This window comes from Lachancea lanzarotensis, scaffold LALA0S08, assembly GCF_000938715.1.
Source record: "Lachancea lanzarotensis genome assembly LALA0, scaffold LALA0S08, whole genome shotgun sequence".
NCBI classification, from domain to species: domain Eukaryota; kingdom Fungi; phylum Ascomycota; class Saccharomycetes; order Saccharomycetales; family Saccharomycetaceae; genus Lachancea; species Lachancea lanzarotensis.
In genome coordinates this window covers 212,211-236,431 of record NW_019212886.1, presented here as the reverse complement: position 1 = coordinate 236,431, position 24,221 = coordinate 212,211, and the positions used below count along the sequence as shown (strand labels likewise).

The 24,221-nt window shown below is 44.5% G+C and overlaps 14 protein-coding genes and 1 non-coding gene across 15 annotated transcripts; 7 read left to right on the top strand and 8 right to left on the bottom strand.

Moving 5' to 3' along the window:
* Window positions 1-281: 281 nt before the first annotated feature.
* Window positions 282-1,205, bottom strand: LALA0_S08e02630g (LALA0S08e02630g1_1; the record flags this gene model as incomplete). Its single annotated transcript, XM_022771042.1, has 1 exon — window positions 282-1,205. The coding sequence occupies one exon, from the start codon at window positions 1,203-1,205 to the stop codon at window positions 282-284; it is 924 nt and encodes a 307-aa protein (XP_022629662.1).
* A 1,114-nt stretch (window positions 1,206-2,319) lies between these two features.
* SLD5 (LALA0S08e02608g1_1) lies at window positions 2,320-3,204 on the bottom strand (the record flags this gene model as incomplete). Its single annotated transcript, XM_022771041.1, has 1 exon — window positions 2,320-3,204. One exon carries the CDS (start codon window positions 3,202-3,204, stop codon window positions 2,320-2,322), a length of 885 nt encoding a protein of 294 aa, XP_022629661.1.
* Window positions 3,205-3,373: 169 nt separating this feature from the next.
* Window positions 3,374-5,122, top strand: PAC11 (LALA0S08e02586g1_1; the record flags this gene model as incomplete). The annotated part of the gene is made up of 1 exon (XM_022771040.1): window positions 3,374-5,122. The coding sequence occupies one exon, from the start codon at window positions 3,374-3,376 to the stop codon at window positions 5,120-5,122; it is 1,749 nt and encodes a 582-aa protein (XP_022629660.1).
* Window positions 5,123-5,741: 619 nt separating this feature from the next.
* LALA0_S08e02564r lies at window positions 5,742-5,831 on the bottom strand. Its single transcript is given in 2 exon segments — window positions 5,742-5,778; window positions 5,794-5,831. It is a non-coding gene; the product is annotated as a tRNA-Arg (tRNA).
* Window positions 5,832-6,537: 706 nt separating this feature from the next.
* Window positions 6,538-7,176, top strand: RIB3 (LALA0S08e02542g1_1; the record flags this gene model as incomplete). The annotated part of the gene is made up of 1 exon (XM_022771039.1): window positions 6,538-7,176. The coding sequence occupies one exon, from the start codon at window positions 6,538-6,540 to the stop codon at window positions 7,174-7,176; it is 639 nt and encodes a 212-aa protein (XP_022629659.1).
* A 114-nt stretch (window positions 7,177-7,290) lies between these two features.
* On the bottom strand, window positions 7,291-8,559 carry WRS1 (LALA0S08e02520g1_1; the record flags this gene model as incomplete). The annotated part of the gene is made up of 1 exon (XM_022771038.1): window positions 7,291-8,559. The coding sequence occupies one exon, from the start codon at window positions 8,557-8,559 to the stop codon at window positions 7,291-7,293; it is 1,269 nt and encodes a 422-aa protein (XP_022629658.1).
* An 815-nt stretch (window positions 8,560-9,374) lies between these two features.
* On the top strand, window positions 9,375-10,064 carry VPS60 (LALA0S08e02498g1_1; the record flags this gene model as incomplete). Its single annotated transcript, XM_022771037.1, has 1 exon — window positions 9,375-10,064. The coding sequence occupies one exon, from the start codon at window positions 9,375-9,377 to the stop codon at window positions 10,062-10,064; it is 690 nt and encodes a 229-aa protein (XP_022629657.1).
* Window positions 10,065-10,154: 90 nt separating this feature from the next.
* COQ3 (LALA0S08e02476g1_1) lies at window positions 10,155-11,090 on the bottom strand (the record flags this gene model as incomplete). The annotated part of the gene is made up of 1 exon (XM_022771036.1): window positions 10,155-11,090. One exon carries the CDS (start codon window positions 11,088-11,090, stop codon window positions 10,155-10,157), a length of 936 nt encoding a protein of 311 aa, XP_022629656.1.
* A 243-nt stretch (window positions 11,091-11,333) lies between these two features.
* On the top strand, window positions 11,334-13,382 carry VPS72 (LALA0S08e02454g1_1; the record flags this gene model as incomplete). The annotated part of the gene is made up of 1 exon (XM_022771035.1): window positions 11,334-13,382. One exon carries the CDS (start codon window positions 11,334-11,336, stop codon window positions 13,380-13,382), a length of 2,049 nt encoding a protein of 682 aa, XP_022629655.1.
* Window positions 13,383-13,393: 11 nt separating this feature from the next.
* Window positions 13,394-15,532, bottom strand: HMI1 (LALA0S08e02432g1_1; the record flags this gene model as incomplete). The annotated part of the gene is made up of 1 exon (XM_022771034.1): window positions 13,394-15,532. The coding sequence occupies one exon, from the start codon at window positions 15,530-15,532 to the stop codon at window positions 13,394-13,396; it is 2,139 nt and encodes a 712-aa protein (XP_022629654.1).
* A 179-nt stretch (window positions 15,533-15,711) lies between these two features.
* Window positions 15,712-17,466, bottom strand: VPS52 (LALA0S08e02410g1_1; the record flags this gene model as incomplete). Its single annotated transcript, XM_022771033.1, has 1 exon — window positions 15,712-17,466. One exon carries the CDS (start codon window positions 17,464-17,466, stop codon window positions 15,712-15,714), a length of 1,755 nt encoding a protein of 584 aa, XP_022629653.1.
* Window positions 17,467-17,646: 180 nt separating this feature from the next.
* RFC4 (LALA0S08e02388g1_1) lies at window positions 17,647-18,615 on the bottom strand (the record flags this gene model as incomplete). The annotated part of the gene is made up of 1 exon (XM_022771031.1): window positions 17,647-18,615. One exon carries the CDS (start codon window positions 18,613-18,615, stop codon window positions 17,647-17,649), a length of 969 nt encoding a protein of 322 aa, XP_022629652.1.
* Window positions 18,616-18,843: 228 nt separating this feature from the next.
* Window positions 18,844-19,845, top strand: TRM10 (LALA0S08e02366g1_1; the record flags this gene model as incomplete). Its single annotated transcript, XM_022771030.1, has 1 exon — window positions 18,844-19,845. One exon carries the CDS (start codon window positions 18,844-18,846, stop codon window positions 19,843-19,845), a length of 1,002 nt encoding a protein of 333 aa, XP_022629651.1.
* Window positions 19,846-20,517: 672 nt separating this feature from the next.
* YPQ1 (LALA0S08e02344g1_1) lies at window positions 20,518-21,447 on the top strand (the record flags this gene model as incomplete). The annotated part of the gene is made up of 1 exon (XM_022771029.1): window positions 20,518-21,447. One exon carries the CDS (start codon window positions 20,518-20,520, stop codon window positions 21,445-21,447), a length of 930 nt encoding a protein of 309 aa, XP_022629650.1.
* Window positions 21,448-21,802: 355 nt separating this feature from the next.
* On the top strand, window positions 21,803-24,067 carry SPO21 (LALA0S08e02322g1_1; the record flags this gene model as incomplete). The annotated part of the gene is made up of 1 exon (XM_022771028.1): window positions 21,803-24,067. The coding sequence occupies one exon, from the start codon at window positions 21,803-21,805 to the stop codon at window positions 24,065-24,067; it is 2,265 nt and encodes a 754-aa protein (XP_022629649.1).
* Between the last annotated feature and the right edge of the window lie 154 nt (window positions 24,068-24,221).

The window sequence follows — 24,221 nt, the reverse complement described above, 5'->3', positions numbered from 1 at the left end:
AGCTTCGAGGGCAGGTATCTCCTATACCACTCACGCCCAAGAAAATAAGCAAAATGTTTTTATAGTAAACCTTGCTATTTACAACTAATGTAACACTCGGTCGTTCAACTGTGCTAGTAGCCATCTGTACTTTCACGAACGCTTTCAATTGCCCTACAAAGTCTCTGGTCGTCTTTCATATTCTCATCAAAACTTGGACATACATAGATTTTATCCTCCTTACTTTACTATTGGTCAATGACACTCTCCCACCCAGTCGGGGGTTCTCGCAACACCACCACTTACGCAAAAGCCTCGAAAGATCCCCACTTTGGATCAACGTAGCGATGAGTGCCAACCTTCTTGTGGAGATCGGAAATGGCTTGGATATCCTCGGGACTCAATTTGATGGCCTTGAAGTTTGATTCGATCCGCTTCGGGTTCACAGACTTGGGTAGAACGCTGTAGCCGCGTGCCACACCCCAATTGATAAGAACCTGAGCGGGCTCAACACTGTATTTTGAGGCGATTTTTAGCAAATCCGGATCGGACAACAATGTCGACGTTGTGGAGCCCAATGGACAGTATGCCTCTACCACGATGCCATGAGCGTTGCAAAACTCGATCAATTCGTCCTGGGGCAACTGTGGATGCACCTCAATTTGGTTGGCAGCGGGTACCACGAATTTCAGCTCAGGCTTCAAAATCGCCTTCAGGTTGTTGATCGAGAAATTCGACACACCCACTGCCTTCGTTTTCCCGGTTTCTACAAGTTTCTGGACTAGTTCCCATGTTTTTACATAGTCCCAGCCTTCGAGGTCCACGTCACGGTTACCATCGTCCTTAACAGGAATTGTCAGAAGGTCACCGTCCTTGAGGTTGTTCGTCTTCAAAGCCACAGGCCAGTGGACCAAGTATAAATCCACATAGTCGAGTCCCAAACGCTGCAGAGAAGCGTCAAGAGCCTTTTCAGGCTCACGGTGCTGTGTTCCCCACAGCTTGGTTGTCACGAAGATTTCACTACGTGGGATACCGGAATCTCTGATAGCTTTCCCTACTGGAACTTCGTTGCGGTAAATGGCAGCACCGTCAATGTGTCTGTAGCCGAGTTTCAAAGCAGTAGCCACAGCGTTGTAAGCCTCTTGGTCGGGCGATTGCCATGTTCCGAGGCCAACTGCGGGCAACTTAGCCCCGGTGTTCAACGTCAAAGTAGGAAAAGTGGACATTTTGATAGTTTTAGAGAGATCAACAGATGATGCCAAATTGATTAATCTTGAAGCTGATAGTACCACTATATTTGACCAATTCCTTATACGATCTTGTTTCTGGGGTCTTTATATACTTCCTGGAGTCAATTGGTCTTCGCTTTTCAACGCTTTCCAATAAAGGTTGTGTCCTGCCAAACACGGTAAGAGCCTTGAAGTGATTTGTGAGGTCATTTTGGCTCACGGTTTTCCGCCTTTCCGGGTTACACGGCCCACTCCAAATGCGTTGACATTGTCTACAAACGCACAAACACCAACTGAACACGTATCGTCGACTTTTATCTCACTTACCTGCCTAGACAGTTAAGCTTATCGTTTAGAGCTAATCAGGACTTTTGGACGATAGCAGCCAACGTCACTCAGACTCTGAGAAGCATGGCTGGCCACTTCAATAATACGTGGAACAAATTGACGTCGAATGTAGACCAAGCTGCTGGAAATGATTCTGGAAGCCGGTGCGAATACCATTGACAAGAGAACTGACTATCACCGAGTTGTGGAAAATACACTTGTTTCGTTTCGGAGAACTACGGTGGGCACAGTACAAGAAAGACAATTTACTGAAAGCATGGTCAAATAGGAGAAGCTGGGCTCGAGCAATTTCGAAGAGGTGACCAAATCTGTTGTTGAAGCGCTTTGAAAGTGCGTTGGCAAAGCTTGTCAACGCTTGGCCCATTACCTATTATTCTTGACAATTTTAAGTCTTGATTATTCGTATATAGTGATTAGATCGATATCATTTTGACTTTTTCCTGGCGCCTAGTGGCTCTCCAGTTCCAGTTGTTGGAAAGGTAGATGTAGGCATATAATCCAGTTTATCCATCAGTTTTGAAATTGGGCATCAAATGTGGCATTATATGCGACTGCTCTATTCTCGAGTGTTTGGTTTTCGATGTCTATCACTGAATGTTCAATGTTTTGCCTAAAACATTATAAATACACATGGTGGAGCAAACAACATAACTGTTCAAAGCCAGGTTTGCTGTATAAACGGACTCTCTCATCTTCTAATAAGCTCTGCGTTGTATTTCTAATGTACATAATTAGTGTAGTAGGATTAAGTTTGTATGCGGGACTATATTAGTTGGACCTTATTCTCCAGTATCAGTTCTCGCACCACATTGTAGCGCATCACGTAGATCCCGCCAATAGCCAACTCTGCTTCTTCTTGAAGCTCTTGTATTGTTACCGGGTAGAATTGTTGGCCTGTCGTTTCGCTGACAAGCAAGCGTGGATCTGGTACCTGCTCTTTTTTAGGGTCAGGCCCACTCACAAAGACAAATACAAATCTAGTCCACTCCGGTTCCTCCACCATTTTCACAGAGCCGTCGTTGTCGTCGACCGCCTGTAGTTCAGGTGGCAGATGACGTAAAATCGAGTTGTTCAAAAGCTTCAGCAGTATGGCGAAATGACGCTCGTGGTATTCCAGCTCCTGCCGCGACAACAGCTCGTCCAAGGACACCGCAGCACCTTCCTCGTTGAACTGGCGCAGGTACAAATTGTATTTGTCGATTTTTGCCAGTCTGCAGCGCAAAAAACTCCGCAATACGAATCTCAGCCGTTCCAGATCGGCTTCCATGCCCAAAAGTGGCAGTTTGCTCAGCAATGTCGCATTTCTACTATCTGAAGCATCTGCAGATCCTCCTGTATCGTCCAAATACCCCATGGACAGTACTTCGATATGCTCAACCTGCTCTTGGACCCTGCGTAGCGTTCGCTGCATCAACAAATGCGGGAATGGGAGCAACTCGGGACTCATCCGTTCGTTTCTCCAATGCGTTATGAGTGTTTCAAAGTCTTCTACCGGTGATACATTCGTGATGTGCCGGAGTTTGTCGGTTTCAGCTCCATCGCTTCCCAGAATCGTTGTATCGTTATGCGTTTGCGAGATCAGTGAAGAATCCACAGCGGTCGTGTCTCTGTCCAGGTCCGCCAAGATATCATCAATGTCTATATTCATGTGGGGATAAGAGCTAGCTGTTATATAGCACTCAGGGTACGTTCCTTTGGACTGTTTTCAACTTTGGTGCCTAAGATATCAACTCAATTCTTCGAGTCCCATAAGTATTAGAGAAGCTTTAACTCGAGATTCGTAACTTTCCGATGAGATAGAAAAGGCCTTCAAACCTATGGATACGCTTGAAGAGAAGCGCAGAAAGCTACGAGAGCTTAGAGAGCGGCGAAAATTGAACCATGTACCCTTTTCAGCAGGCCCAAATGATGATTTGGCGTCCCATCTGTTAAACACAGAGCATTTGCATTTGACGAAGCAGATTGAAATGGTGAATATCAGCACACAAACGGAAGAGCCTGTTGAGTTGGAGGTAGAATCCAGGAGTATAGAATGTTTTCCAGCTATTTTAACCTATGAACAGGCTGTACAGACCGATCCAGTCCATTTTCCACAGGAAACAGATGTCCATGTGCTTGAAGTTTCGAGCGGTAGTGATGAAGAAGACGGTAACTCAGAGATTGAACTCGAATCACCGCAATTGGACTCTGCTGACACTTTGGTCAGATCTGTGGAGTCCCACGTCATCGAAAACCAAGCTTTGACCGTAGGTGTCAAGTCGTTTTCTTTGCTAGAGGCTCTAGACAAAACAAAAGCAGCACTCACTCAAAAACAGTTACAGAATACAGAGCATTACCGCATTTCGCATCGTTTGGGCCCCGAAAATGATGATCTCGGCGAGGATATCGAAACGAAGTGCGTGTGGGTCGATTACTACTCGGAGTTGGTGCTCGTTGTGTGCCAAGACAGCTACAAATCTTCGCAGGAACCCTCCATTTGTTCCAGCAGGGTTTCTATTTACAAGTTCAGTACTGGAGAACTGGTCGATACGGTAGTGTTCAGAGGCCAGGCCATCTTGCGCGGTAAATTTGTGCGTCGGAAAAGATCTACCGTGACATCTGCAATTTTGACCTCCTACAATGGCAAGACGATTCTGTATGAGACACGAGGAACAACCGATTCGAATGGCTCTTTGTTAATCGACAGGAACCTCATAGTTCGGAACTTCCATCACTATCCGGCTTTTGCGCTGTGGCAACACCACATTGACCCTCCGAGAGCGCTTGTAGGTAGTACAGACGGCACTATCAGCGATTTGGATGTCTTGAAAATGGAAGTGTACCAAAATGCTGATGTAGGTACCCAATTCAAAATTTTGCCTGTCTCATCTTCATCACTACTTTTATCTGATGACGACGCTCCACATCAGCTTTCCGGTTTTCGATTACAGCTCGACAAGCAATCTCGTTACGATGAGACTGCTGTAAAATCTCTGGTCACAATGCCACAGGATCCCACTATCATTTACGCTGGCTGTGAAGACGGTGGGATATACAAGATCAACACCAATTCTGTGAGTTCTGGAGTCCTTAGGATTGACACGAATAATAATGGGTTCACCCCCAAAACCGCTGGCGATACAGAGGATATTTTTCATTCTCTCCCGATCACGGGCCTTTGTCGATGCGCAGGCGCACCAAACCTTCTACTGTCATATGGTATGGATTGGGAATGTAAACTCTGGGATGTTTTGAACAACGAGTTACTTGCAACTATCGAGGTGGACTATCCGGTGATCAATAGTGAGTGGTTAAGTGAGGAAGATAACTACTTTGTTTTTATTTTAACTCCTGTGGCGCTTACTGTCTACAATCCCATGGTTACACTCGAGCCTTCGGAATCTGGGGTGCTTTACTGGCGGACAAATGAGAGACCTAAGGAGATTTTCAGCGTCGAGGTGTCGCATTTCGAGGAATTCACATACTTCACTAGCGTCACGGTGCTCAAAGAAAATGAGAGATGCTATGCCCTACTTGGTGGGGATAACATTCGTCAAGCGTGTGTTCTGATGAACACACAGATATGACGATAAATGCAGGGAGCCAGCGATTTTGCAAACGGTGTAGATAGAAGGTATACCGGGGCTAATGAATAATGAATAATAGACAACTAACCGAGGTAGTGGTCCTTCATCGATGAGGACATGACGTGGGTTATCACTTTGCACTATTATGTCGCAAGGTGTCCGCTCTTTTCTCAGTAGTTGAATGATCTAAGAAGAGCCCCACAATTCTGCTACCTGATGGGAGCGGGTAGAGATCACCTCAGTCGACATCAGTTCCGAACTAAAAGTTTATGCTGACGCTAGGGCAATATTTGAAGTAAATCTCTTTATATGAAAGTCATTGAGAACAAACACACTCAGCAGGCGCAAGACGAGACAGACAAAGAGCTACGGATCAAAACAATGGATCTGTTAATAACCCTAAGGCTCACTTGAAATTGCGGCAACAAAAATATTACAATAGAAAGTAAATTATTTTATACTGTCACCGGTTGACCAGCGTTTCACCATCGAGCCTTACAGCTCGACTAAAAAGATTCGATAGCTTCAAGAGTGATGGTCAAGACAGTCTGTAACGTCAAATTCAACGTTCAAGCTCCGGGCCAGCTTCATTTTCTCCAATTTGCAAAAAAATAAGTTCCTTCCCCGCCAGGACTCGAACCTGGAATCTCCTGGTTTCAGAAGTGGATACAATCGTAGCCAGACGCCGTGACCATTGGGCCACGAGGAATAAGAAACTTTGTGATGACAGAAGCGTTTTTAGCAGCCTATATCTGACAAAAATGATGGATTGAACCGGAAACCTTTGGGAGACATAAGATAGTGCGTAGTGAGAGGCAGAAGGTTTATGGTTGGATCGCAGAGAGTACATTGGAGGATAGGAAACCCTTTCAATCGAAAACGTGGATTTGGAACCTAGCGAACAGTCTTCTCAAGTCTCAGATTGGCTAAAATGGAAGGACTTCCCGCGTTTTAACGACACGAAAACCGAGAACAAGAGTTTACGCCCAATTAAAGCTCTTCAAGAACTTGGAAACATCTATCGTCTTTCGTTTTTTAAATCTTATGTCACGATCAACACAACCTTTCAAAGTAGACAAATGACTACGGAGAGTTCGAATTTTTAGACCATTCGAACTGTGTTCGAACCAGCTTCAAGCCAGCTTCAGCATCGAGAGTTGTGAAAACTACAAACAGCTCTAACAGCTCTGGTTTACTAACTTGTTAGTCATGTTGGTCCGGAATTAAGTTCGGATTTGTAAGTAAGTCATATAATATATATGCATAATGAAAAATGAAATCACCGATGCCTTTTAAACGACAGGACTTTGAAGATACTGGTTCCCATTGACTTGATCTCCATTACTTCCATCCAGCGCTAGATTCGAAATCATTATTTAGTTAGCAGTGTCTTTGTATTCAAGTATCTTTACATAATGTCCGGCGATTCTACCCATTTCACGCCAATTGAGCAGGCCTTAGAAGCGTTCAAGAACAACAAGTTTCTGATGGTTCTGGACAATGAAGATCGGGAAAATGAGGCAGACTTGATTTGCGCCGCTGAAGGTATCACACAGGAGCAAATGGCGTTTTTGGTACGCTACTCTTCCGGATACGTATGTGCTCCCATGAGTAACAGCGTAGCAGATCGCATCGATCTGCCTCTAATGCGTGAAATGAACGTTAAGTCGTCCAGAGATGACCGTCACGGTACAGCATACACAATTACGTGCGATTTTGCGGACGGAACCACAACGGGCATTTCAGCTCATGATCGGGCGCTCACTTGCCGGAAACTCGCAGACATTTCTACCAAACCATCAGATTTCCTAAAACCGGGTCATATCGTACCTCTTAGAGCTGTTGACAACGGTGTTTTACAAAGAGACGGCCACACAGAGGCGGCTGTGGATTTATGTAAGCTCACGGGCAAAGCTCCCGTTGGCGTTATCTGCGAGCTGGTAAGGGACGAGGACGGACTAATGATGAGACTAGACGACTGCATCAAGATGAAGCAAAAATTCGGTATCGACATCATCACAATTGAATCTCTCAAGAGTTATTTGTCAAAGTGAAGAAAATTAAGGACTTCATAGAAACCATTACATCTATCACAAGAGCTTTATAAAAAGTAGATCGAAAAAGAAAACTGTATATATTTAGTATCGTATGCTTTACTTTCTCATCATTCACTTCTTCTCCTTGGGCTTTATGGGAACAAGTCTCTCCTTTTGACCCCAAACCAGCTTGTGGGGCTTCATGAATTGCTCCACAATTTGATCGTTGACCTTCGATTTACGTTCTTGAAATTCACGCACAAAGTCTTGCAACACATCAATACACAGCTTCTTCATCTCACCAGATAAGAGCTCGCCTGATCTGTATTTGTCGCTAACATCTTTCAAAAATTCGTCGTCATCTTTGAAAAAGCTCAAGTACTGGAAGGCAACGTCTACATCAGGATTACCTCCTAGCTTTCTATGATCTTCTATTGATACTTGTCCGCCTGAAAAAGCATATTTGTTAATCTTCTTCTGGATCTGCTTGGGTGTATCCGTCATGAAGATCGCACTTGTATCATCAGAAGCGCTCATCTTGGTAGTAGATCCTTGAAGAGCGGGGAAAAATTTGGCATGCAACAAAGAGGGTTTGCTGAACTTGAGCTTTTCTGCCACATCTCTACAGACTCTGAAATATGGGTCCTGGTCAATAGCACAGGGAATCAAACATGGGGTCTTGTTGGGGAGCCCTAACACGTCAGGATAGGACGATGGAAACGCAGAGGCAATTTGGATAGAGGCGAAATGAAACTTACCAATACAATCCGAGTCTGAAAATCCAAAAACAGCTTTGGCAGTTGACCCGGTGATCTGTCTGGAGGCTCTTACTACGGTTTCGTAGAATCCACCACCCATGTATTGTAGATCGGAGAAAATGAAGGTGTTTTCCGGATTGAACCCAACGGAGATGATGTCGCTGGCGTTCTGACGGGCAAACCCTTTGACGTCATCGATGGTTAATTTCTGCTTGAACAGAAACTTTTCGTCGTCCGTCATTTCGATGACTAGAGGAACATCAAACACATCCTGCAGCCATTTTGTGAACAGAAAGGGAACCATATGTCCTAAGTGCATCGAATCTGAAGAAGGCCCTCTACCGGTGTATAGAAAAAACGGCTTACCTTGTTCGTACAAATCCAAAATCTTTGAAAAGTCTCTTTCGCTGAAGAAAAGACCTTTACGAAGAAAATGATGAGGTTTGTGACCAGTGACCTGTTCAAATCTCTGCAGCGTTTCGTCTGAAATTCCCTTAGTACCGAATTGCTTGATCAACTTGTCATAGTCAATGTCTTGGGATTTGCCGTTTTCATCAACCGCACCTTCAACATCCCAGGGTGTAATGTTCTGCTCTTTCACAGAAAGTTTCTGAAGATCCTCACCAGTTTGAGCAACAGACATGACTGTGATAGGTCCAGTCTGCCAATAATTTCAGCGTTAATTGGCTATGTCTATGGATATCTTCGACCGAGGTAGTCATCGAAATTTTTCAGTGATATTAATACGACTATGACAGAAAGATAAAGTTTGATCAGAACGGGGGTTTCGAAGACAAACGGATGGTCAGAGAGGATATTATTATTGCCAAAGGAGCTTAAATAGACTGAAATACCACGGGAAGCTACCAACTTTTTTCCCGGAAGTTTTCCGAGCTCTGGGCAAGTTGATGTCAGGGTTTGAAAAAGAGGTGAGATTTCGCCGATGAATTTGCGATGGGTGTGCATTGAGCTTAGACGTAGAAAGCTTCATCAAACACACTGGGATATTTTTTCTGTGCTTTTTCGCACCCTGCTTCTTGGCCATATCTGTTGAGCTTGTCAAATCTGAGCGACAGGCGACCAATTGGCGCCTAACATCCCTAGACAAGATCTACACTGTTCAAGACAACACACACATATATACGCTGGAATCGTAGTAAGCTTATCTCATGGCTCATCGCAGACCGTCTTTGGTCCCTAACCTTCTGAAAAATGCTCCTTTTCGATTGGGGGAAAAATGACCACAATCTTCATAACAATAAAAATGGCTTTTAATCCTTGCAATTCACCTTTAACTGCATCTTCTTGCCCTTTCTCGTCTTTCTTCGAGATGCCATCGCTTTAATCCCACATACTTACTATATGAAATACCATAAAATATAGATATATCGTATTACACCACGACAACTCACTTCAACTTTTTGATCTTCACGCCTCGCTCAACAGGTTTTGAACGCTATGAATCGTATATTTGGATATGGTGGTCGTAAGACCCACGACCAGCTTTTACAGGACTCCAATAAGGCCATGAACGAAGCACAACAGTCGATGCAAGAACGAATTTCCGGTCTAGACACTCAAATATCACAATTGAACGCTCAGCTACAAACCATCCAACGCAAAATATCAGGGATAAGCTCTGCAAGTGGCCAGAGGCCATTGCGTCAGCGTGCTTTGAAGCTTCTTAACAAGCGGAAACAACTAGAGTCTATGAGGGACTCACTAGATGCCCAATCGTGGTCGATGAACCAGGCTCAAATGACAAGTGATAACCTCAGAAACACCATGGTGACGGTTAACGCACTGAAACAAACGAATAAGGCCCTTAAGGCACAATACGGCAAGATTAACGTCGATAAACTGCAAGACATGCAGGACGAAATGCTGGATTTGGTAGAGCAAGGAGAAGAACTGCAACAAGTACTTGCAATGGGCAGTGGGGCTCAAGATATCGATGACATCAGCGAAACGGAGCTCGATGCAGAACTGGAAGCCCTGGGCGAAGACCCCATGTTCCAGAATGATCTGGCAGGCTTGGAAAGCGAAAATGGAGGTGAGGTTCCGTCTTACCTTACCGGTACAATTCCTCATTTTGTAGATGAGGAACCCGCCAAAGAACTGCCTGGAAATTTGGAGACTGCCACGTAGATCGTGGGTCTTTGGATGAAATTGGTATTTGTTGTAAATAAGGTAGCCTTGATTTTCGAAAAGTCTCTATCCTGTATAAAAGAAGTATACTTAGGCTGTTTTCTTGATGGCCATGAAATAGTTACCTACTCCAGAGTGATCGTGTTCTATCCAACCGTTTAGCGGCACGTACATTACGCCCTTGCAATTCAATATTTGGTGTTGACCCTTGCATTCATCTTGGAACCATTCGATGATTTCCTCGGAGTTTATGTATTTGGAAGCGTGGTGCGTGCCACGAGGCACCAGTTTAAGGACCTGTTCAGCCATGAAGATGGTTGTGAACCAAGACACAGGATCCCTATTGATTGTGCTCACCATGAGGATGCCACCAACTTTCAGCTTTTTCCACGCGTGTCGTAGGATTTCGCCTGGATGATCCACATGCTCTAGCATCTCAAGACACGTTACCAGATCGTACACACCTTCCACCTCTTCTAGTGCTTGTACTTCGTAGCTTAGTTTCCCATTTAAAATAGGGTCTTTGGAGGCATGCGATTGCGCAATTTCAATGCATTCTGGCGTCAAATCGATACCTTTCACATTGGCGACGAATGGCAGACGAGCCAGACATTCAGCTAGAATCCCTCCACCGCAACCTACATCTAGCACCTGCAGCTTTTGACTATGCAGTTGACCCCGTATATCCTGTTCTAATTCCTGTTCAATAGCCGTGGAAACCTGTTTTGGTAGAAACGCCTGGTGATTGAATCCAGGTACATACGTTCCTGAACCCGCTTGGTACTCTTTTTGAAGAGTTTTTTGTATGAAATCCATCCGTTTGAGGTTCATTTTATGCAGAATTCTTTGCGGACCCCAAAAGTCCCACCAGGAGGGTGCCAGTTCACCAAAGTGCTTCATTTCGTCCTGCGAAGCTGAAGTCGACATTGGCTGTCTTTCACGACAGTTCTTCCTACCAAAACTTGTCAAAAGCTGGGGAACCCGAACAGCATTTTTCAAGGGACTCGGTGTAACAGTTCTGAGCATGCCGGGAGAGTTCGTGGCTAGGCGGTGAGTGTTGGACGAGATTGATGGTCGATGCTGTGTAGATGAGTTATAACTTTGACCTTTACTTCGATTTCTTAAATTCGATGAGATCAGCGACACGAAAGTACAAAGTGATATTTCAGTATATCAATTATTGAAATCAAGACTTGAAGTACAGCTAGCTCATCGCACCGCTTCTCGGAAACATATTAAAGTCAAGCCTAAAAGGACCATACAAGAGCCATGTCAGACTCTGAGGAGCTGCTCATGAGCAGCAGGGCGCGGCGTTCGAATGCTGGTAACAAGATGCAGAAACTTATCGCTCAAGAACGTGAAGAAATGCGAGAAAAGACTGCAAACTTGGACGACGATGAGATCAACCTTTTGTTCCAGGAAGATGATGATGACGAGGAGTTCAGGGCAGATGCAAAACGCAGTAAAGACGAAGATGAGCGGCTGTCGGAGTCGGAGAGCGAAAGTGAAGGTGAAGAAGACGAAGAAGCTGGAGAACGGGAGCTGGAACAACAAGAACGTAAGAAACGTAAGCAAGCTCGCAAATTTAGTGCGCCAGTGGTGAGAAAACGCGTTAAAGTAGACGAGGAAGTACCGAAACCGCAATATGAACAGCCAAAAGCTGATAGTTTGCTTCAGGACAATCGTAGAACGTCCAAGAGATCATCAGTTGTGGCGAATAAGCTACAAATATATGAAAAACTGGCATTAGCAGAGAAAAAGCGTGAGAAGATTCAGAATCGACTACGGCAGACCAAAGCCAAGATGGCTCATGTCGAGCTTACTCAGGAAGACAGGCTTCTTCAGGCCGAGGAAACAGAATTGATTAACACGCAAAGTCTCACAAAGTTTAGAGAAGAAGAAATCTTCAAAAAGGAGACACGAAATGCGATGAATTTACGAAAGAAAGCCAAGTTTCATGCTGGTGAGTTGATGATTCGGGTAGACACCATGGCGTCAACAGTTACTCCCATCATGGAAATCGAAGATCGTCAGTTCTGGGAGCAACAACTGGGAAAACGACATAAGAAGAAGAAAAAATACACCAGGAGGAAGAAGCAGAAAGACGAAGAGACCAATACAAAAAGCGCTGAAGTTGGGAACTCAGGTGTTGCGGACACTTCCCAGAATTCAGTCGACAAGACGCAGGATTCGTCCACTGCAATCACCCAACAAAATGAATCAGAAGCTGTGAAAGGTGAGCTCGCAGGTGAAGACCAAGAGAGCCTTTCATCAACACCGGTAGATAAAGAAACTTCATTGACATTGCCGTGTGATAGCGCAGAGGTAAAGCAGGAAGATATAAATGGGCAAGTTGGGGCAAATATCCCAATAGATGCGCAGAACGATTTACACCCTGGTGATGTAAACAACTCGACGGAAGAAAGCTCTACTTTGGAGAAATCATCCGACAAGACGGTTGAGGCGAAAGATTCAAAGACTGGTGGTGATGAAGAGTCGAAGTCACAAATGCAACTCGATGGTAAGACCAGTTTAGAAGTCGTATCACACTGCAAACAGGTCTCCTTTGCAGCAGATGCTGATTTGAGTACTTTCGATCAATCTCTACCTCCAAATACGCCGATGTCCAAGGAACAGTTGGCGGATACGGAATCTTCCCGTCAAAACTCCGAAGAGTTGTTTGATGACGCGGAAGAAGATACTGAAGCTTCTGAAGTTTATGAAGGCCCTGAGCAACTAGTCGGCCGCAATTATGTCACCATTTACTCCTATCCAGAAGATAACTCAAAAGTTCACGACATAAGGCCTTTTCTCTTTGGATCTCAATGGGCCCAGCCGCTGAATTCTCGATCTGACAACGTCGAAACCATTGCCAAAATTTACAATGAGCAAAACGAGGATGAGTGGATGGGTGTTAGCTCGTCGCTAATCCCAGACACGTCTGTTTTTGAGAGCTTTCCCAATTTCGGCGAATACGATAAAAAGCTGTCTACGGAAGTCGCAGAGGAAACTGACACTAAATTGAAACTCGAGATCAAGACCCCGGCTCCTGCTGGTGTCATCCTACCCAACGGTGTTCGAAAGAAGTGTTTGATCACCAACCGGGACTGCCAGTATTTTGATCCTAAGAATGGTGTTCCTTATGCCGATGTCGAAGCCTATAAAATCGTGCAAGAACTTCAGGACCCTATTGGTGAAGGTAATTCCGAGGAAGAACCATCGCCACAGTTTAAGTGGTATGGATTTGCGCGCGGTGGTATATTTTTAGATGTCAAGCAGCCGGCTGCGAAAGGGGTACCCGAGGGCTTCAGAGCCTAAGGAAACTGAGATTACCTCAATACATATTTTAATGAATGTGATGCACGTACAGAAAAGGTACAGAGAGTTCTGGAGGGCGAGGCCAGGCCATATTTTTTCGTCAATAACCGGAAACTGTTATGACCTTTGATTTGATTCATAGCGTAAGGTCTCTTGAGATCTGAATTGTAATAATGCCATACCTGCCTGTCCCATGGTTTGACTTCGCAACATGATGATAATGACGGCAGACGCTCGTTAAATATGTTGCTCAGATACAGTATATTGCGGGCTCTGGTGATACCCACGTAAAGTGCGTTCTTCTCTATCGAAAAAGCCGAAGTTGAGCTTCCCAGCAAAAACACAATGGGAAACTCGAGGCCTTTCGAGGAGTGTATGGTTGAGAGCTTGACTGCTCCTAAATCTTGATCCTTAAGCGGATTCTGGCTTGCATTGGACGAGTGGTTTTGATCGAACTGCGTTTCTGAAAACCACTCTATCGAGGAAACGTTGTCTGGTTTGGTTTCTGAACACCTTTTAAGTGCTGTGAGCCATTCTGCGATATGTTTTTTGAAAATGGCAGCAGCTTCCAAACTTTCCATACCGTCGGCACAATAACCAAGCTTGAATGCGGCCTCGGCCACTGTTGTTATCAATGAAATAGGTTCCGGATTTGGGTTGGCCTTCAGTTGGTCCATGAGCATCTCTATATTTTTGACGTAGTTGCGAATCTTTTTCTTGTTCGTTGCTGATACCGCAGTTGTTCTTCCGTCTGCAATTACGCTCCATAAAGACGTGTTGGATTCTCTTGCTTCAGTAAAAAGCGCTTGCAGGACCTGATTGCTAATTCCCTTAGAGGCGCTTAATGTAATAATTACACTAAAATCACTTTTAAAAGTTGTGGTCTGATCCGCATCATCAGCAGACCTTTTTTCTTTGTCAACGAGCACGCATAGCTTAACCAAATCAGTCAAGTACTTAATACCTTTATCATTGATCCAATCTGGCTGAGCAGTAAGCTTCTCATAGGGTATCCCGTATGCTTTCAAAAAGTTCGCGACAGTGCTTACCTGTACATTAGTTCGAGTTAGAATGGCAATATCTGAAAGCTTGGCAGAATTAGTAACCAGGCGCGAAATTTCTCTGACCACAATTTCGAGTTCCTCGTTAGGATCCAAAGTTGTGATTGCTTGAGGTTGCAGACCCATCGGAGGCTTTGAATAAGATATCTCTTGAGCAGCTGGAATATCCCGAGAAATCAGAGAAGATGAAAACTGCGATATCTCAGGTGTACTGCGAAAATTATCACGTAAGTAATATGTGCTGAAACCTTGAGAAGGTCGACACCCCTCCAGCGATCGCATCAGTGCTTTGTTGTTACCTAGAAACCCGTATATGCTTTGATGAGGGTCCCCAAATAAAATGAGCTGCTTATCGCGAGAAATGCTTTCGAGAAGTGGGAAAAGAGACGGAAAAAGATCCTGGAACTCATCAACCACTATTACTTTATATTTGTTGAGTAGATCTTGAGTGAACGTGGTTGAAGGTTTCACAGTTGATGTACTACTAGCTTCGTCCAGATGTTTCGCTGCGAGCACAATCAATTCATCGTTTGTGACCACTTTAGAACCCCGCATGATACTGATTATGCGCTCCATAACAGCGTCTTTGATTTTGGATTTGCCTTCGATCTGATAGTCACGAAAGAGCCGTTCAAACATCCTGGGTGTCAATGCGGCACCTGAGTTGCTGGGACCTAGTTTCCGCAAGATCTCAGGAGGTATGAGCTTCAGCAAGCTTCTCCACCCATTCTCTTCGATAATGTTGATCAAACCCTCGTTTTCGACCACCACCCTATTGGCAAGGCCATGAAGAGTAGAAATATTAATCTGCGAGACAATTTCAGCAACAGAACAATCTGGTCCGTTTGATGTGTCGATTTCCTGGAAGACCTGTAGCAGCTTCTCCGTTGCGTTATCTACGGCCTTGTTGGTCAATGATAAAATGAGAACTTCGTCAGGTTGCACAACTCCTTCTAAAACCATGGCCCTCACCTTCAGCATAAGAGTCAATGTCTTACCAGATCCTGGACCAGCTACCACCTTGATAGTAGAACCTGGTTCATACTTGCTTTTAATAACCTCCTGCTGAGATGGAGTAGGTTTGATCATCACAGATGTACTCTGTATGGTGAAGATATCGAGAATTCAAGTGCCATTGAATCTTGGGAAAGACGATTAGGCAACAAATCGTCACTGGTCAAGTCAGCGGGTGGAGTTTGACTCTTGTCTTAGGAGTCCGAGTAAGAAAGACATCGGCACCATCATATCATCTCAATATGAAAACTATTTCACGTGATTGTGCTGAAGGCCTTCACAAGCTCCTCCAGATGGCTTTTGGTCTCTTGGAAGATCAAAGAGGGTGGGTAACCTTCCTGTTCTCTCTTTTCCTGACTCAGTGAGTTTTTCTGCAGTGCGTTTAGTAAGTATGTGTAGTTCAGGGCCAAGAATCGCTCTGGAAATTTAGTCTTCTTACTACACTTGGTCATGATGGTTTCAAAATCATTCCTGATCCGTATGATCGAGTTGTACAACGGCTCAGATCTCTCGTCAACACTCTCTTTGTGTTCCAGAGAAAGCAGAAGTATGCTGGTCAGGAATTTGGAGAATTGAACGGTTAGTTCGTGCGTGGTAGCGGAGGGATCAGATTCTTCCTTCCTGCCCGCAAAGCTTTTGCCTGTGACTGAAATGGGGAAGCTGCGTAGGTTTTCGCATTGAAAGTCTACAAGTTGCTGGAATTTTGGCCACAGTAACATCAATTGTCCGTTCAGAAAATCGTCAAATACCGGAACTAGCCGTTTTTGAGATTCAAATTGTAAATGGTGGGATATCCATATGCTTATGAGTACTCCAAACATATCGTAACTGGGTGAAATTAGACGTTTAGTGTATTCCATGGCTTCATCGAAGGTGGGCTGGAAGATCTGTTCCAAGATACCCCGCAAGTCTTCTGTGCTGTCGCTTGTTTGAAAAAACTCAGTGATGAATGAAAACTCAACCGAGCAGTTATCTAGGAGCGCCAGGTTGAGATTCTTGAAGCCTACTTCGAGATAATTGGGGACGTTATTATTCTCTGCGATTTGAGATACCATCACAGTGTTGTCCTCCTGCGTCAACACTGAGAGCCGTTTTTCAATCTGGAAGTAATCGTTTATCATCTGATTGGTTGGCGCTGACGCTCTGTAGCTTCCACTGAAATAGTTCGCAAATCTGTCTGTAGTCGAAATTGGCGTCGTCGAGAGTCCACGGCCCAACGCGTAATTCGAGTCAATTACCAAGAATTGCAAAATCGTTAGAGACCGCATGTAACGACCGAAAAACTGCTTATAGTACCACCTCATGGTATATGCGTACGCCTGTCTAAGCTCTAGAGCCAGGGAGTAATTTTTTTGCCCCAGAAACTGGAAAATTTCCCTGACATCGAGTAATTGTCTCTGGATCTTTTGTGAAGGGACGGTACGCTGGTCGCGAAGAAGCTTTATTTTGCTGACGATAAAACGCTTACTCCTCTCAACTATAATTGATTCCAAAATATCCAGCAGATGCTTCAGTTCTGCAAAGTCAGAAGGAACCTCTTGGTCCGTCTCCATGTATTTCGAATAAATCTCTTGTTTGTCCCGCACATAAGCGATATTTTCCACCCACGCATCGTTTATTTTACCCTGCGAGATCTGCGTGATGATTTCTGGAGAGATTACAAGGTCATTGACAAGCGGTGATATTTCTCCTAGGTCCTCAGCGTTTTTCGTCAACATCTTGTTGAGCTCTAATGATTTTCCTCTTACCAAGTTCAAATCGTGCGTCAGGGCTTTAAACTTGTCATTCAAATCTGCAAAATACGTCTGCAATGGAGGAATTGACGTTTCAATCGCACTTTTGATCAATTCGGATTGGTCTTCGAGCTCTTGTAGCGCTTGAGTGGATGATCGGTCAACCCGAAATCTAAGATCCTTGGCATGTTCCACAAAGTCCTCATATAGGTCTACAGATACGTCCGACTCATGAGATGGAATCTCAGTGCCAACGATGGTTCGTAAGGCCTCCATAAGGTTAGATATCGGTGCTTTTGAGAGAGTTGAAATAAGTTCTCATCGCTTCCTTTAATATAAGTCAATTCATCAAGAACATATACATATTTTATGCATGATAGAGGACGATTCAAAGAAACAAAATATAAAGTCAAGCCTTTCGGCTAACTAGATGTAAAATTTCTTGTCAGCATCTTTTTAACCACTTCTAACTTTACGTATTCTCGCCAACATGCCCGCAAGTTGCAAGTAAGTGCCCACACCTTCCAGAATGCGCATATGCGCAAACCCAATTTCACGAATCATTTCGAGCCTTATACCCTCTTTGACCTCTTCTAGGTTCTTAGTGACGCGGAAACACGTTGTGACCATGTCCACAGCGGAGTAGCCCTTCTTCCACAGTTCCTGGAGCAAATCTAGCGAGGCATCGAGTGTTTCCGCGAGTAGCATTTTCTTGACGATCAACGGATGGGGCGAGTCGACGATCTTGAACACATTTTCACCGTTGACGAGGCCATATCCGGCTACAGTGCTTTGGAGGTTATTCAGAGCTTGACGCATGTCTCCCTCTGCGGTGAATATGATGGCTTCGAGTCCGTCATTGGTGTACTGCACGTTTTCAGCCTCGATCACCTCCAAAAGACGTTTAAGCACCTGGTTGTCCTGCAGTTTGGAGTATCGCAAAATAGCACAACGACTCTGTAACGGTTCGATGATCTTGTTGGACTGGTTGCATGCAAACGCAAAACGTGTCGTGTTGGAATACAGCTCCATGGTGCGTCTCAGAGCCTGTTGGGCACCTGCGGTCATCGAGTCTGCTTCATCCAAAATAACAATCTTGTGACGTCCTGGTGGAAGACTACACTTTTTTTGGGCGAACTGTTTGATTTGGTTTCTCACCACATCGATACCTCTATCGTCAGAGGCGTTGAGTTCCAGCACCGCTTGTGAATATGCGTCTCCCAGCAGTTCATGGGCCAAACAGCTCACAGAAGTAGTTTTACCTATTCCGGGAAGTCCGCTGATGATTACATGTGGCATGTTACCGTCTTGCGCAATCTGCTGCAGTCGCAGAACTGTCTCTTCATTGCCCACGATATCTTTCAACAGTTGTGGTCTATATTTCTCCACCCATGGCAGTTCCAGCTTCAATGGCTCTGTCGACATAACTTTCAAATGCGCTCTCTCTGAATATAGAGGTTATAGATGCCAAAATTCGCTACTCAGTTCGTAACTATGGTTTAAAGTTTCTTCGAGATGGTTGATCTTCATACCTAGTAGTGTTTCTGTCAGTAATCTTGAAAAATTTTGGAACTTTTGAGCGATGAGATGAGATGAGATGAGCTAAAGCAAGACATCTTTTAAGCCTACTGGAGACGCCCAATATCATTTGCAATGAGTAGCGACACTTCTGATAAGAACGCCTCGGATAATGAGTCCAGCCAGTCGCTACAAGGCCAAGAAATAGCCAAGAAATATACACCTCATCCGCTACCTCCAGTGCCGGAGGGAATGTCAAAATCTCAGTGGAAGAAAGTGTGGAGAAGGAAAAGATGGGAAGAAACCAAGGAAGAATTCTCGCAGAAAAGACGAGAGAAGAAGGTACGAGCCAAATTGAGCAGACGCGCTAAAATTCAGGAATACAAAGATCGTGGTGAGGAAATTCCGGAGGAACTGTGTCGCAAACCTCGCAAAAACACGACCCAGCTCGATTCAGGTATCAAAATAGTCATCGATTGCGCTTTTGATGACCTTATGAATGAAAAAGAGGTGATAAGTCTCAGCAACCAGATTACGCGTGCGTACAGCTTCAACAAGCGTGAGAACCACCACGCACACGTGACTGTTACCAGTTTCGACAAGCGACTCAAAGAGAGGTTCGAACGAGATCTCAAGGACTCGCGGTTTTATGATTGGAAGAATTTTGAGTTTACGGGCGATTCACAGCTTCCAGTGGAAAACACTGTTTATTTGACGGCAGATACCGACGAAACTCTGGAAAGTTTGGAGCCTGGTACAACTTATATTGTTGGAGGCATAGTCGACAAGAATAGACACAAGCTGCTGTGTTATAATAAGGCCCGCGAACTCGGGATCCCGACACGGAAACTGCCTTTGGCACAGTACATAAATTTGACGGGTCGAGAAGTGCTTACATCAACGCACGTGATCCAACTCATGCTTCGGTATTTTGACAACCGGGACTGGAAGGAAGCGTTCGAGGCCATTCTTCCACCCCGAAAGCTGGAGGAGGTGGCCAAGAGCCTGGAAGTGGGGGTGGAAGACTCAGCAGCCGACGGTACGTCGAAAAGTACTAGTGAAAATGCTTGTGACCTCGAAGATAGCATTGATGCCACGTCCGCGATCGAAGCTGTGGTCGACGTTCCTAAAAAGTGAAAGTCCTGAGTACTGCTGGTGTTTATGGATCGCGACCTGGAGCTAGAAATTCATCGCGATTAGATCTTTCAAAAGTCAGGAGTCGATGAAATAATTTTTAATAGAACAAAATATTATTTTGACCGATGTTGGGGCATCAATGCCAACTATCTTACTCACTCTACAATGAATTAAGCATCATCTTCTATGTCCCGGGCTTACTCTCATCAGCAAAACGAATCGTGTTGTAATTTAAATATCAAAGAAAGACTGTCATCTGACACCTCAAGAGGCAGTAAAGTTCACTACATGTCCCATTTCTTGAAGACGTATTTTTATTTATAGTTCTCATACCTCTCAGAGCTCTCAACCTGTCCCATCGTTGGCAGATGGTTCATTCTGCCTTTCACTAGTGTGGCCAACTACTCGATCATCTATCCGATTTTCTAGTCGAGCAGCTCAAAAAAGTGACTATAAAATTTTCACCACTTGATGAAATGACTGATACTCCGAATGTAGTCTTACTACACTTTAAGACAACGTAAAAGGATCGAAAGTATTCGATACTAGCTCTAAACCTTGTTAGGACAGGTCTCAGATTATTCAATTTTTTTTGGGCTTCAAGTTCGTATAGCCTTTGTATCCTGAGCCCAGATTTAAGTTGGGTTTCACCGTCGGTTTCCAACAGCCAAAATGGTACCAATTGTATTGAATTCACAGTCTGTTAGCGGGATAACAGGTTCCATCTCTATTGCATGTTGGATCATTGTTTTCGTACCGCAAATTTATGAGAACTTTTATCGCAGTTCAGCAGATAGTCTCTCTCTACTATTCGTGGTTCTCTGGCTATTGGGCGACGTTTTTAATGTCCTTGGTGCAGTAATGCAGAATCTGCTGCCAACTATGATTATTTTGGCAGCATACTATACTCTGGCAGATGTTGTGCTTTTGGTGCAGTGTTTGTTTTACGGAAACGGAGAAAAGGTGGACGCAGTGCATTTGTCGCCAGCAAATCCGATCAACGAAAGGGTCCTCGAGGACGTATTCCATGAGCACCAACCTCTTTTGAGAGACGCCAAAAAGAATCACCACCATGATGCCACAGTCCAAGCCTCTTCTACTGGTGCTTCTTCATCTTCCGTAACTGGTCAATCTGAGGACGCCAATGGTAGCGTCACTGAAAATCGCAACAGAACATACGTCACTAACGCACTGCTGATAAGCGCGGTTTTCTTGGGTGGCTTCTTGTCCTGGTACATTTCGTATTTGAAGGACCCAGATGCCACACCTGCAGAGCCGGATTTGCACATGAACTGGCTCGCTCAATTTTTCGGTTACTTGAGTGCTGTACTATACCTGGCTTCTCGTGTCCCCCAGATTCTACTCAACTTTCAACGCAAATCCTGCGATGGCATTTCTTTCCTGTTTTTCCTGTTTGCCTGCATTGGAAACATTACCTTTATTATATCTGTTTTGAGCATTTCTGTCGCTCCACGCTATTTGTTGGTCAATGCATCATGGCTAATTGGTAGTACTGGTACACTTCTCATGGATTTTGTCATTTTCCTACAGTTTTTCTATTTCAAGAATGACGGTACCATCTCTACAGGAGTTGTCGTGTAATTAACGTCATGAAATTTTACAACATATCCAGGTCGACAGCCCGTTCATGACGTCCGGTCATGCATATTGGGCCACTTTGGTAAGGACAGTATGCAAAGTCCCTAATGAGCCTTAATTATGTTCCGTCATATGAATCATGTCTGGGTCAAGTAAAGCGTCGCGTCAACGTCACGAAAATAACTGGGAACCTGTAAGGCATAAAAAAGATCAGTAAGAGTATAATTAGTATCCACAAACTTGGCTGTCTGCTTTCGAACACCTAGCACTTCATTTTATCACAACAAGTCGTTATTGTTCTTTGATTTTTATTGCGCTCCAACATTTCCAGCGACTTGAAAAACCGTTGACTGCAATAATGCCACTTCTGAATAACAGGACGTATCGTTCAAATGATGTGAAAGTCTCGCTCGTGGACAAAACTGATCCGTACAATTTGCAGAACTACCATATTCGCGATGACAGTGAAATAACGTCGTCTGATGGAAGTGAGATCGATGACTTGAGCGATGATATTGCTGAGAGAACCTGCTTTCTTTCTGAAAGACCTCAGAGTGCAAATGTTTCCTACACACAAGTTACAGAACCTAAGAAGAGCCACAAAGGTGAATCGCCCTTTAAAAGAGGAATAAGCTCTTTATTTCGAAGACATGACACACATTTGGGTAGCCAAGGTGAAGCAGCCGCTACTCATGAGCGCTCTACATTGGAAGCTCCTGAATTTCCTGATCTTTCGGACGGCTCCGAAACTACGGGAAGTCGTCCATCCAGTGCCACGAGCTCTAGCAAGTTTTGGAGGTCTTGGAGATCGCGTCAGCATAGAAGAAATGCAGGTAGATTCAAAGAAACTAATTCGGAAGGTGTATCGAATGGAACGCACATAACTGACATAAACCCCGAAAGCACTGCTACAAGACTGACTAAAGACGCAAGCGAAAGCGAAGTGGTCGGAAGGGCCATGGGAGAAACACTGAAAGACCTAGAGGCTTTAGCTGACACAAAAAGTTTGATTGGTTTTAGTGACACAGAAGCTGATGCCTATGGAAGAAGCAAACTGTTCAAAAAGAAAGTTGAATCAGATCACTGCGAGAGCGAGACATCGGAGGAGGGGTCTGACGAACTTGGACTTGTAAAGCATTCAAACGCGGATGGAGGAAGTGATCCCTTACCACATGCCCCATCGCCGTTAACTCCCGTCGACGAGGTCTCTGCATTTACGAAAAGCTTATCGAAGAAGATGAACTCGCAATACAGGGATGTTTACCGAACTTCTGAGGACTACGTCACCTTGGAAGAACAATTCGATGGTTTACAGGTCAACAAGAACTCAAAAACATACTTTAACTTGTTGAACACGATTCGCTTATTAAACGGACCCTCTCAGAGTTCTGCTAATTTGAACACATTAGAAGAGTATACAAGAGCGGTTTTTGCATTGGTGGAAAACTCAACAGGTAATTCACAACACGGGAATTTCGGAAGTCCTGCGGCGGTTGATCCCAATATCGAGGAAGACGGCACAGGAAAAGCAGCCGAAATGGCTGATCAAATTCTCGAACTTGAATCAGAGCTATCTTTACTCCGCGAAAAGTATGAGGATAGTATCAGCGATCTTTATAACTGCCGGAAAGACTTAAAACTTGCAAATGCAGATTTGGCTGATGCTCGCAATGAAAGCACTGAAAGTACCAAAGAACTGAACATGTTCAAAGCTGAGCTTGATGCTAAGCATGAAACAGTTATTGAGCTCGAGGACACCAAGAAGCTTCAAACGGTCGACGAAGAGAAGCTACGTCAAACTGAAGAAAGCAGGATACAAGAGTTGAAAGACGATTACGAAAGGTTACAATCCGAGCACGCTCAATTGCAGGATACCTTTCAGCATTCTGTTCAGCAAGGCGATGCATCCAGAGACAAAATTCACGAGCTTATTGGAATTATTTCTGAGAATGACCTCAAAGCACGTAAACTCCAGCAATCTCACGATCGTCTCGAGAAAAGTCTTGAAGACAGCGGCCGTCTTGCCAAGAAGGCTACCACGGCCAATAAGAAGCTTGGATCTGATTGCCGTCGAGAACATCTCAAATTGGTAGATTGTCGCCGAGAGCTTGAATTGACGCAGGGCCAAGTGGAGCTTATGAATTGCCACAAAACGGAGTCATTGCAATTTATGGCTCAGCTGATGATGTCCTTCAGAGATGCGCTTTGCGAAGAAACTTTGCAGCAGTGCGATGCGTATTTGGAATCCATCAGCTCGAACCAACTCTTTACTTGCGCCCTTTTGCAAGCCGGGACTGAAACTAACAAAGACCAATGGAAACAGCAGGCTATTTGCGAGCGAGAACAAGTGGCTAATTTCTATCGTCATTTTGCCAAGACCAACCTTCTCGACCAGATTTTTGCCAAATATGTGTCCTACATGCGATCAAACAGATTTTTGTCGCAGCAGCTGAGAGGGCTGCGGCAAAAGGAAAACGACCACGAGGAGTACATAGCAAGATTACTACAAGATTGCAAATCTCAGCGGATTTTAATTGCAAAACAGGATCGTCGAATTGAAATTTTGAAAAAGGACTCCAAGGCACACACCGTGGTGGAAGCGACCAACGGCGCAAGACGTTGAATGACGACCAAGAATAGTGATGATAAAAAAAACAGAACAAACAAGCGTCATTTTACGGCCACTCTTATTTTACGTTCGGACACATTTATATACATTTTCTTCCGGTTTACTTTCCTTCAAATCCAAACTTCAAGTTGTTGATGCAGGTTGTCGA